Source organism: Stegostoma tigrinum, chromosome 29 (genome assembly GCF_030684315.1).
Source record: "Stegostoma tigrinum isolate sSteTig4 chromosome 29, sSteTig4.hap1, whole genome shotgun sequence".
In the NCBI taxonomy this organism is placed as follows: Eukaryota; Metazoa; Chordata; class Chondrichthyes; order Orectolobiformes; family Stegostomatidae; genus Stegostoma; species Stegostoma tigrinum.
The window spans coordinates 3109665-3122421 of record NC_081382.1 but is presented as its reverse complement, the minus strand read 5'-3'; the positions used below and the strand labels follow the sequence as shown (position 1 = coordinate 3122421).

Genomic DNA, 12757 nt, shown 5'->3' with positions numbered 1-12757 from the left:
AATCACAAAATGAAGAAAATCGGTTTAATTATTTATTTATTTTAACATCCTTTTATTGAGGTGCAGAGAATGTTTGCTAACTCCTACTTCAATAGCAATTCAATTTCCAACTTAAATCTTGTGTTACCTTCAAGTAGCTTTGGAAAAATCAAATAATAGCCCTCAAGAAAACAAACGGTCCTGAAAGAATACTGTTTTAGCTCATTGCAGAAGCATCTGCTTTACCCAGAATACATGGGTTAAGGGCAATTAAGGATGTTTCTTCTGGTCTGCTAACCTCCCGTGAATGAGTAAAAATATCTATAAGAACTAAAATCCACAAAATGCTAAGTTTAGCAGCAAGTTTGTTCAGCCCAAATGCTGGCTGCTCAGAATTCTCAAAGTCAATGCAGTAAACGGAGTGAAGACTGCCAACAAGGGTTAATGAAAGAATCTGCATTTCAAATACGATTGTGGTTTCTGTGAAGTGATGAGCAAAGTTGAACTTTGAGCAGCTCCAAGTTATTATTACTTTCATGGTATAAGCAGTCATCAGCTAAAATAAACTCAAAGTATTCCCCTTCGTGGGATAAATATCAACTCAAGGCACCCAAATAATAATGACAAGCTTAAATAGAATCATACAGAAGTGTAACAACACAGAAGTTGGTCATTCAGTCCACAGTGTCAATCATAGCTCTCTGGAGGCATCTCAGCCAAACCCATCCCTTTCCATTTTCCCTGTAGCCCTATAAATTTCATTTAATTGAATAATTATCCAAATCCCATCCCACTGGAAACCCAAAAGACTACACTACATTCAGAATCTGCGTTCCAGATCCTAACCACTCTTTATGCAAATTTTTTTATGTTGCATGATTTTATGAAGCAATTACCAGTTTTGTGACTGAAAATTTAAAAAAAGCTGGAAATCACAGCAGGTCAGGTAGTATCCATGGAGAGAGCGAGCTACTGTTTCAAGTCTAATTGACTGTTCAAAGCTGAATAACCATTTTGCAATTGTTCTACTCTAGTATACTCAGGGATACAAAGCGAAAAGAAAACTTTCACTCTGGAGAACTACTCTGGGTGAAATCCAAGAGAATTAGTGCCGAGGGCAAGTCAAACCAAGGACGTTATTTGAAATAGTAAGCTTACCTTCTTCCTTGTGGAACCAGCCTTGGATAAACAGGATCGTTCCAATGACAGATACCCTCCAATCACCTGTATCTCCTCAGCAAGAGGATAGCGCTTCTTTAACAATACCCCCAGTTTGGCAAGTGATGGTTCAGGATCTTCCACTGTCTGCTCATGAGTCCCATTTGCCTGAGAAACCTCATTTGTGTCTACAGAGGGCTGCTGAGCTCTGTTCGCTGGCTTGCGTTGAGGAACAATGGTGAAAGTGTTTCCACTCTTCCGCTGCACAAAGGGGTGGTGCAGGCCACCCACACTTTCCTCAGGAAGCTGCTCCTTTGCTCCAGGTGATTTGGCCTTGCTTGGTTGTTTGGGGGTCTCCTTTTCTCCTGTTCCCAAGATATCATCTATGTTAGTGACTGGGAGGTCAGTGTCATTCCGAGCTGTCATTTTTATGAGGGTTACGGTGGATTCAGCTTTCTGCTCTGCTTCAGACATTGGAGTAGGCAACAAGCCTGGTCTTTCTTTCTCCACTGAAACCTGAGCATTTATATGCTTAGAAGAAACTTCATAGGTACCACACGACGTTGATTTATTCATGACCTCTTCTTCCTTTGGCTCGAGATCTGCTTTGGGAAGAGAAGGCTCCCTGAAAGGTAATTTTCCTTCTGTACTCTGTTCATGGTCAGATAGGTTGATCCTATCCAGAGAAACAGCAGAGACCCGGTCTGTTTGAGCTTCAGAATTGGAAGTGCTAATTTCAACTTTTGGCTTTTCACAAGATGCATTGTTTGCTTCTCTAGAATCACATACATCACTGGAGGATACAGAAACACTCACCCTCTTCTTTGGAATCACAACAAATGAGTTCTTCGACTGTTTTTTGAGATTTGCCAGTGCCCTTGCCTGGATGTCATCTTCTGGGATGCATGAAACATCTGGAGGGGTGGCAGGTATGATTTTAAAGGAGTCATTCATACTGGTGGAAGCAGATACACCATTGCATTGGTTTGGAGTTACTTTGGCTGAACCTGCTATTTTGTGGTCCTGGTTCATCTTCCCTGAGGGAGTGGCACTGGATTTTGCTGGTAAAGATTTGGGAGCTACAGCTGGCTGGGATCTCTCAGGACTGCATTTTGAAGCTTTCTTCTGATCGAATGCACACACGTTGGAACCCTCATTGCTGGCAGCACTGACAGAAGATGGCATCCAGCCACTTCCAGGATTGCTTGCATCCTTTTGGTCCTTTCTGTCCATTTCTCCTCCATTCACAGAAAATGAATTGTTCCCCATTAAATCGAGATCTCGGAGACCGTTCTCTGTAACGTTATTCTTGATGACCCGAAGCTTCGAGATGTTCTCGCCGTTTTGGCGAGCAGGAGTGTGACTTGGGGTTGACTCTTTCGGCCCGAGTTGCCCATTAGCAGGTCCACTCTCGAAATGCTTGCGATAAGAGGATACAGAAAAGGGTCTGCCTCCAGGCTCAGTCCTGTCACTGACAGCCGGCTTAGCATCTCCCTGGTTGTATGAGGACACAGAGGGGACAGAAGGCGTCCGCACCGGAGATGGGGGACCAGAGTATCTGGTCGGCGACGACAGCGGGAAGGATATGGGCTGAGGCGGGGGTGACAGGTGAGGGCCAGGAGAGCGGATCCTCTTGGGGCCAGGGCTGGTCGCTCCTTGGCCGAGCTGGCGGACGGAGGGGGGCTTTGGCAACAGGAGTGGCTTTCGGCGCCGGTCTCGGTCAGGGGAGAAGCCGTCCAGCAGGTTCTCCGTGCTCCGCGACCGGCTTGGCTTCACGTAGTTGCGGTCGAACTTCTCGAGCAGGCGGCTGACTTTCCCGTGCAGGCCGCCCGGGGGGCCGGCATCTCCGCTGCCCAGGCTGCTCAGGTTCTCCTCACTCCGGCTCAGCGTGCCGTCGTAGACCAGCACCTCGGCGGCTCGGATCTCGGCCACACTGCCGTGCCCGGCCCGGGACAGCAGCTGCTCGACATCCTGGGGCTGGGGCTGAGGTTGGGTCCGGGACGGGCTGCCCGGCTCACTGAAATAACTCGGGTCTGACTCGATGATGATGATGTTGTCGGCCTGGATGGTGCGGACCCCCGGCATGTGGCTGTACAACTCGAGGAGTTGCTGCAGCGGCTTGGCCGGGTCCTGGCCCTGGCCCTGGCCCGGGCCCCCAGCGCCTCCCGCCCCCGAGGGCTCGCTCTCCGCCTGCAGCCGCCGCCTCCTCCGCCGCTCCCGCTGAATGAACGGGTTCTCCTGAACGGGGGCGATGTTCTCCAGCAGCACGGAGCCCCCGGCCTCGGAACCGGACCCACCGTCCGCCGCCTCCGGGCTCGGATCCTGCTCCGCCTGGTTGCTATGGGACGCCGCCCGGCTGGGGAGCCAGGTCCGGCCATCCGCCGCCGGGTTCGCCAACTTGGCCTTCCGCCTCTCCAGGATCTCCTTTTTCCAAGCCGGCATCCTGGTACTGAGGCCGGCCGCCGCCGCCTCCTCCTCCTGCAGGGGAGTCAACAGCGGCGATGCCGGGCGCTGCTCGCTCACCGACATCCCGTCCGTCCTCACTGACTGACTGACCGGTACCAGCGGTCCTCCACCGTCCCACCAACCACCGCGCTCCGCCTCCAACCCACCCCTCGTTCCCATGGAAATCACAACAACCCCGGTGGAAAGAGGGCGGATATGACGCTGCGTCACAGCGCCACCTACAGGATGTCAGCTCACAATGAATCACAGCCCACTGACGTTTGGCCCATCGTGTTCATGCCAGCTCTCTGCAACAGCAACTCCCACCTCAACGAGAGACAGCAAGAACTGCAGATGCTGGAGTCACAGGTAACACAGTATGGAGCTGGAGGTACGCAGCAGGCCAGGCAGATTCAGTGGAGCAGGAAAGTAGACTTGGAGACCTTTTGTAGAGCATCTGCGCTCTGTACGTGACAAATGACTTAAAGCTACAATCCAACCCCACAACCAAAGAGATATATCCCTCCCCAACCCTGTCTACATTTCAAAAGGACCGCTGTTTCCATGGCTCCTTTGTCGGCTCCAGACTCCCCACTAACCCCACCACCCTGGCACCTTACCCTGCAACCGCATTAAGTGCTATACCTGCCTCTAAACCTCCCCCCTCACCTCTATTCAAGGCACAAAACAAACCTTCCAAATCAGATAGAGATTCATCTGCACATCTATCAACATAGTCTACTGTATCCACTGCTCCCAATGTGGGCTCCTCGTCATCGGTGAGACCAAGCATAGACTCAGAGACCGCTTTGTACAGCATCTGTACTCTGTACGTGACAAATGACAACACCTTCAGGTCGCCAATCATTTTAACTCTCCCTCCAACTCCCTGGGTGACATGTCCATCCTGGGCCTCCTCCAGTGTCACAATGACACCACATGTAAACTGGAGGAGCAACACCTCATATTCCACCTCAAGGGCCTATAGCTCAATGGCTTAATCATGGAATTCACCAGTTTTAAGATCTCCCCACTCCCGGCCTCATCCCGTGTCCAAGCTTCCCCCTCATCCCTGCCTCCTTGACCCTACACAACCTGTCCATCTTCTCTCCCACCTATCCACCCCATCCATCCCACTGACTAAACCCCACCACTACTGACCTGCACTCACCTATCACCATCCCACCTACCTGCCCCAGCCCCACCCCTCATCTCTATTTATTTCCCAGCTCCCTTACGCCTCCTCATTTCTGAAGAAGAGTCCCCACCCCAAACGTCAACTTTCCTGCTCCTCTGATGCTGTCGAGCCTGCTGTGTTCCTCCAGCTCCACAATGTGTCATCCCATCTCCCCGCCCTTGCCTGCACTTCGGGTGCTTATCCATTTGCCTCCATGTTTCTACTGATGTGTCTAGTGATGACGTACACACGCACACCTACCTGTAAATAGGTACAAATTCCTTTGAAAACAAGTGCATACCAAACGTGGAGAAAAAATGTATAGTAAGATCATTCCAAAACAGCAACTCATCCAAATCTCACTTATCTGTAGTATCGTGGTCTATTTGTAAAAGAAGCTGTTAGGAACAGTTCAGCCATTTACTGGAGCACAGCCCCAGATGATGAGCATGGTGTAAACACCACAAAACCAATTATCCATTATTCCTCTTCAACCACATTTTTCAATCTGTTAGAACACGTCCAATGATTTATGCATGTATACAACAAGGTCCCTCTGCTCCTGTGTCCTTTTAGCTTGATTTCAATTGTATCACATTGCAATTAGGTAGCACTTGTTTCGCAATAACCTGCTACTTGATGTCCAGTTTGGGTTCCACCAGGGCTACCTGTTCCTGACCTCATTACCACGTTGATTCATATATGGACAAAGAGCTGAATTTCAGAGGTGAGGTGAGAATGACTGCCCTTAACATTGAGACTACATGTGACCGTTTGGGAACAAGGGGCCCTAGCAAAACTGGAGTCCATGGGAATCAGGGAGAAAATGTTCTCCTGTTGGAGTCGTACCTGGCACATTGGAAGATGGTTGACAGATCAGTCATCTCAGCTCCAGGACGGCTCTGCAAGAGCTCTTCTGGATATTGTTCTTGGCCCGACCATCTTCAGCTGCTTCATCAATGACCTTCCCTCTATCATAAGGTCGGAAATTGGGAGGTTTGCTGAGGTTGCACAATGTTCAGCACCATCCGCAACTCCTCAGAAACTGAAGCAGTCCATGTCCAAATGCTGCAAGATTTGGCCAATATCCGAGTTGAGAGTGACAGCTGGCAAATAATATTCAAGCCACACAAATACCAGTCAATGACCGTTTCTAGCAAAATCTAATCATTGTGCCCTGATATTCAATGGTATTACTATAATTGAATCTGCTGCAATCAACAGCCTGGGTTTTATCAGACCAAAACTGAACTGAACTAGTCATATAAATTCTTTGGCTACAAAAGCAGGTCAGAAGCTGGAATACTGAAGTGAGTAACTCATCTCCTGACTCCCCAAAACCTGCCCACCATCCACAAGGCACAAGTCAAGTGTGTGATGGAATACTCCCCACTTGCCTGGATGAGTGCAGCTCCAACAGCACTCAGAAGTTTAACACCATCCAGGACAAAACAGTTTGCTTGATTGGCACGATATCTACAAGCATCCGCTCTATCCACTATTGATGCTCAGTAGTAGCAGAGTGAACCATCCACAAGATGTAGTGCTGAAATTCACTGAGGCTCCTTTAACAGCACCTTCCATACCTATGACCACTTCTAACTAGAACAACAACAAAAGATACATAGGAACACCACCACCTGCAAGTTCCCCTTAAAGCCTCATCATTGTGACTTAGGACCAACATTCCTGAATGTGCAACGGCAAAACTTAGAATGTAGCTTACAACTATATCACCGATCCTTCCGTGTGACTGGGTCAAAATCCTGGAATACCTTGACCAACAGCATTAAAAGCATCTCTACACCAAATGAACTGCACTGATTCAAGAAATCACATGACACCAGGTTATAGATTAAGGTGGACAAGGTCAGAAATCACGTGACACCAGGTTATAGTCCAACAGGTTTATTAGAAATCACAAGCTTTTACGGCATAGCCTCTTCGTCAGGTGAAGTGAGAAAGAAGCACACAGAACACGGAATTGATAAGTAAAAGATTAAAGGGTCACACAACTTACGAGGATGTATTAAACGAACCTAAGATGCTGTTAACTCTTTAGTCAGTTAGAAGGTTTTAATTGATTAATATGCGTATATATCTATAAAACCAGTCTGACTCCAAATCGAAACACAAACAGTTTCTAAATGAGGCCTCACACCTAACATGCATTGTTTGACCTAAAATGTCACCTCTTCATATACATCTAATTTTCTTAGGGCAGCGACTTCAAAGAAATTCAGGGATTTACCTTTATGATCTTTCACTTATAAATGCTGTGTTCCATGTGCTTATTTCTCACTTCTCCTGATGAAGGGACCATGCTCCAAAAGTTTGTGTTCTCACATAAACCCGTTAAACTATAACCTGGTGTTGCATGATTTCTGACCTTGTCCACCTTAATCCAACACCGGCACCTCCACATCCTGGTTCAAGAAGGCAGCTCACCACCACCACCTCAAGGATTTTAAAAGTGGGCAATATATGCTGGCCTAGTCATCGATAGCCCGATGCCTGAATGAAAAATTATTATTTATTGCCTTCATAGGTAACTGCATTAAATCTCATCTGACATGTGTCCAGGCTGTAAATGTCCTTTTGAAGTGTATCACTATCTTCTTCACAATTCACAAGACTTACAGGTTTTTGCATCATCTGGAAATTTTCAACTCCTGTCCTGCACATCCACATCCAGGTCATTAATACACATCAAGTAATGGTTCCAACACTAATCCTGGCAAACTCACTGTGCTCCTGAGATGCTGCTTGGCCTGCTGTGTTCATCCAGCCTCACATTTTATTATCTTGGAATCTCCAGCATCTGCAGTTCCCATTATCTCTGAAACTCACTGTACTGCTTTCTCCAGTGTGAAACAACCATTCACCATAACACTCTGTTTCCTGCCATTCAAACCAACTTCATATTCAAGATGCCACTGTTCCCCCATGTTCCATGCATTTCAGTTACACTGACATGCCTGTCATATTTCACTTTTATGAAATAACCTTTGGAAGTCTGTGAACAGAACAGTTAATGTTAATTGCATTATCCTCATCAACCCTCACTGTTAACTCATCAAACAGCTCAATCAAATTAGTTAAACATTTGTTCCCTTTAACAAATCCATGCTGGCTTCCCTTAATTAACAGATATTTGTCCAAGTGATTGTGAACTTTGTTCAAGATCATGGTCTCTAGAAGCTTTGTTACAGCTACAGTGAAATTGACGAGCTGTAGTTGCTGGGTTTGCTTATATGCCTTTAGAAGACTTGACCAGTTTCTTTTCATATTGTCTCTTGGTCTCTCTTATTTCCTAAATTGAGTTGCACGGAGGAACTGGAAAAGACCATTCATCCCCTTCAGCCTGATCTGTTACTAATGAGATGATGATTAATCATAATTCTAACAATTTTAAAACAATGTAAGTAATTTTTTATTTATAATTCTTTGAACCACTGTAAGTTCGCTGCACTCCTCAAGCGATACTCAGGGTCCATGATGTATTATCTTAAGCACTGACTTCTTCAAAATCTAAAGCTCCATACTTACTTGCAAACCAATTGATCTTTACTACAGATCAATCATCAACTCCCTTTCCCCCGACCTTATAGTTTCAGCATCTTTCTCTTGGTTTTCCCAAAAGCCTTTGATGATCTGCCTTTTTCTCCCACCATCAAGTTGTCTACCATTTCCTGCTATTGTTTTTCATTGATAGGATACACACCTCCACAATCTGCAAGCAAACCATGCAGAACAATACAGCAATAATGAGAAAGACAAAAAATAAAGACCAGAAATAAACATGACATGAGAGAAAAACACAATAAAAGTAGTTTGGTGGGTTAGGGAGAGCCAGAAATTGCAACAGGATAATGTTTTTATATACTCATGCACTTCCCTAGGCAACAGTGAGAAACAGTGGAGAGAAACTAACTGTTTGAAAGACTGCAAAGTGAATGTTCCTTTGAAGCATCACACCTTTATAGCAGCAAAATTATGATTCAATTTGGCAGGTTCTATGGAACCTGCAACTCATATGCCACCCACACTCACCAACATATGTACCCTACTGGATGTCAACACAGTTTCAGAGCTGCAGCCCCAGTTTTCATTCACCAGGATAGAGCAATGACCAAATCCTGCACCTTCTGATTCAGTGACATCAACTCTACTACTAATCCAAAGACTCACTTCCTGATACTAATTCATGAGTGCTAACAACTTATTGAAGGACATTCAATCATTGTGTTCTTTCATTTAATGGGATTCTAAGGCTCATCACTAAACCGTGTTCACGCTAAACATCTCTTGTGCCCCAGGATACTTAGATCAGAATAGGCCATGTATTTGTGCAAACACTGCAGGCTGCAGCTGTGCCAGGTTACCATAATGAAAGCAGGTGCTGCTGACAGTCAGTGGATGCTGTGAATCACTTCACAGATGTCAGGGGACAGGACTCTCACGGGAACAGAACTGTATTCTTGGACAGTTTGTTTGGATGTTGTTCAAAAGTTGTTAGCGACACGTCAAAATATTAATCAGGAGTTAGTTAAGATAATAAAGTACCCAGGTAACCCAAGAGTCTATCAAATCCTCTCTCTGGCACTATGCCTTATGAAAGAACATAAACATAAGAACTAGCAGCAGGAGTGAGCAATTCTGTCCCTCAAGACTTCATCACCATTTGATACGATCATGACTGAACTAATCTTGACCTCAAATCCCACAGCTATCTAGAATACACCTCCTCCCACCCACTTCCTGCAAAAATTCCATCCCCTATTCCCAATTCCTTTGCCTCCACCACATCTGCTCCCAGGATGAGGTATTCCATTCCTGCACATCCCAGATGTCCTCGTTCTTCAAGGACCACAACGTTCCCCCCTGCAGTGGTTGAGAATGCCCTTGACCGTGTCTCCCGCATTTCCCGTAACTCATTCCCCCATCCCCGCAATAACCGCCAAAAGACAATCCCCCTCGTCCTCACATACCACCCCACTAACCTCCAAATACAACGCATCATCCTCCGACAGTTCCACTATCTACAATCCGACCCCACCACCAAAGACATTTTCCATCCCCACCCTTGTATGCCTTCCGGAAAGACCACTCTCTCCGGGACTCCCTCGTCCGCTCCACACTCCCATCCAACCCCACCACACCCGGCACTTCCCTCTGCAACCATAGGAAGTGCTACACTTGTCCCCAAACCCCTCCTTCACCCACATCCCAGGCCCCAAAATGACTTTCCACATCAAGCAAATGTTCACCTGCACATCTGCCGATGTGGTATATTGCATCTGCTGTACCCGTTGTGATTTCCTCTACATTGGGGAAATCAAGCGGAGTCTTGGGAATTACTTTGCAGAACACCTACGCTCAGTTCGCAACGAACAACTGCACCTCCCAGTCGCGAACCATTTCAACTCCCCCTCACATTCCTTAGACAACATGTCCATCATGGGCCGCCTACAGTGCCACAATGATGCCACCCATAGGTTGCAAGGTCAGCAACTCATATTCCACTTGGGAACCCTGCAGCCCAATAGTATCAATGTGGATTTCACAAGCTTCAAAATCTCCCCTCCCCCCACTGCATCCCAAAACCAGCCCAACTCATCCCCGCCTCCCTAACCTGTTCTTCCTCTCACCTCTGCCCTCCTTCCACCTCAAGCCGCACCTCCATTTCCTACGTCCTAACCTCATCCCGCCCCCTTGACCTGTCCATCCTCCCAGACTGACCTATGCTCTTCCTACCTCCCCATCTATACTCACCTCTACAGGCTCCATCCCCGCCCCTTTAACTTGTCTGTCTCCTCTCCACCTATCTTCTCCTCTATCCGCCTTCGATCCACCTCCCCCTCTCTCCCTATTTATTTCAGAACCCTCTCCCCATCCCCCTCTCTGATGAAGGGTCTAGGCCCAAAACGTCAGCTTTTGTGCTCCTAAGATGCTGCTTGGCCTGCTGTGTTCATCCAGCCCCACACTTTGTCATCTCCCTTCACTTTACTACCTGCTCTTCATAACCCTAACCAAACCGATTATTAATTTTAAAAATCTATCTTCTCCTTAAATATAGTCAATGTTCCAGCATCTACTGCACTCTGGGGCAGTGAATTCCACAGATTCACAATCCTTTGAGATTGAGAATCCTTGGCTCTATATTAAATCTGCTATCCTTTATCCTAAATCTATGACTTCTCATTCTGGATTGTCCTAATGAGGAAGCATCCTTTCTATATCGATTTTGTCAATTGCCTTTAACATGTCAAATACCATAATTATATCTCCTCCCATTCTTCTAAACTCTAGAGAGTATAGGCCTAAACTGCTCAATGTCTCTTCATAAGACAAACCACTCATCCCTGGAATCAATCTAGTGAACCCCTCTGAACTGTCTCCAATATAACCACATTCGTCCTCAAGTAAGGGAACCAAAATTCTACCAATACTCCAGATGCAGTCTTACTAATGCCTTGCACTGTTGCATCATAGAGGAATGTACTTGAATCCTTTAGCAATAAATGCCAAAACTCCATTTACCTTTTTTTATATTGCTTGCTGTACCTGCATACTAGATTTCTGCAATTGATGCACATGGACACCCAGATCCCTCTGAACCAAAGCACTCGGACATTTTTCTCCATTCAGATAATAAGTTAGATTTCTTTTCCTCTGGACAGAATGGATAATCTCACATTTACCCATATTAAACTGCATCTAGCAAATTTTGACCCATTCACTAATCTACCTACATCCATTTGTAAATTTCTTTCTTACAGTCATAGAGTTATACAGCATGGAAACAGACTCTTTGGACCAGCTCATCCAAGCTGACCAGATATCCTAAACTGATCTAGTCCCATTTGCCAGCATTTGGCCTATATCCCTTTGAATTGCTCCTACTCATGCACCCATCCAGATGCCTTTTAAATGTTCTAATTGTACCCACCTTCACCACTTCCTCTGGTAATTCATTCCATCCACGCACCACCCTGTGCACAAAAAGCTGCCACATAGGTTCCTTTTAAATCTGTCCCCTCTCACGTTAAACCTATGCCCTCTAGTTCTGGACTCCCAATCCCAGGAAAAAGATCTTGGCTATTCACCCCATCAATGCCCCTCATAATTTTATAAACCTCTATAAGGTTGCCCCTCAGCCTCCGACTCACCAGGGAAAATGGCCCCATCCTATTGAACCTCTCCCCATAGTTCAAACCCTTCAATACCGGCAACATCCTTTTAAATCTTTTTCTGAACCCTTTCAAGTTTAAAAACGTCTTTTCTATAGCCGGAAGATGAGAATTGAATGCAGTATTCCAAAAGTACTCTCACTAATGTCTTGTACAATCCAAAATTGCAACTTACTGTTCCAGCTATTTTAATGTCAAGTGGAAATTTGGCGATATTACTTTCTATCCCTGCATCCAAATCATTAATCAAGATTGTAAATAGTTGGGGCCCAAGGACTGGACGCTGTGGCACCCCGCTAGTTACATCTTGCTATCCAGATAAAGGCCCATTTATACTGACTCTCTGCTTTCTGTTGGTTAGCCAATCCTCTATCCAATGAAATAAATTACCCCCCAACCCATGTGATCTTATGTTGTGTATTAACCTTTCGTGCAGCACCTAAACAAATATTATTTGTAGTCCAGATATACCACATCGAGAGGAGCCACATTATTCACATTACTTGTTACAAATTCAAAGATTTCTAGCAAATTAGACAAACATGATTTACCCCTCAAAAAACCATGCTGACTTTGAGATAAAACTGTATGAAGCTGGATAAACACAGCAGGCCAAGCAGCATCAGAGGAACAGGAAAGTTTGACATTTCGGGTCAAGACCTTTCTTCTTTTTCTGAAGAAGGGTCTTGACCCGAAACGTCAAACTTTCCTGCTCCTCTGGATGCTTGGCCTGCTGTGTTCATCCAGCTTCATACTGTTTTATCTCAGATTCTCCAGCATCAGCAGTTCCTACTATCTCTGTAAC

At 45.9% G+C, this 12757-nt stretch overlaps 1 protein-coding gene across 1 annotated transcript in view; it reads right to left on the bottom strand.

Moving 5' to 3' along the window:
• The window catches only part of tprn (taperin), an 80878-nt gene extending 77191 nt beyond the window's left edge, over positions 1-3687 (bottom strand). Inside the window, exon 1 of the mRNA XM_048559149.2 lies at positions 1138-3687. Within this exon, the coding sequence (XP_048415106.1) occupies positions 1138-3666 (2529 nt within the window). The 5' untranslated portion in view covers positions 3667-3687. The remainder of the gene's footprint in view (positions 1-1137) is intronic.
• Between the last annotated feature and the right edge of the window lie 9070 nt (positions 3688-12757).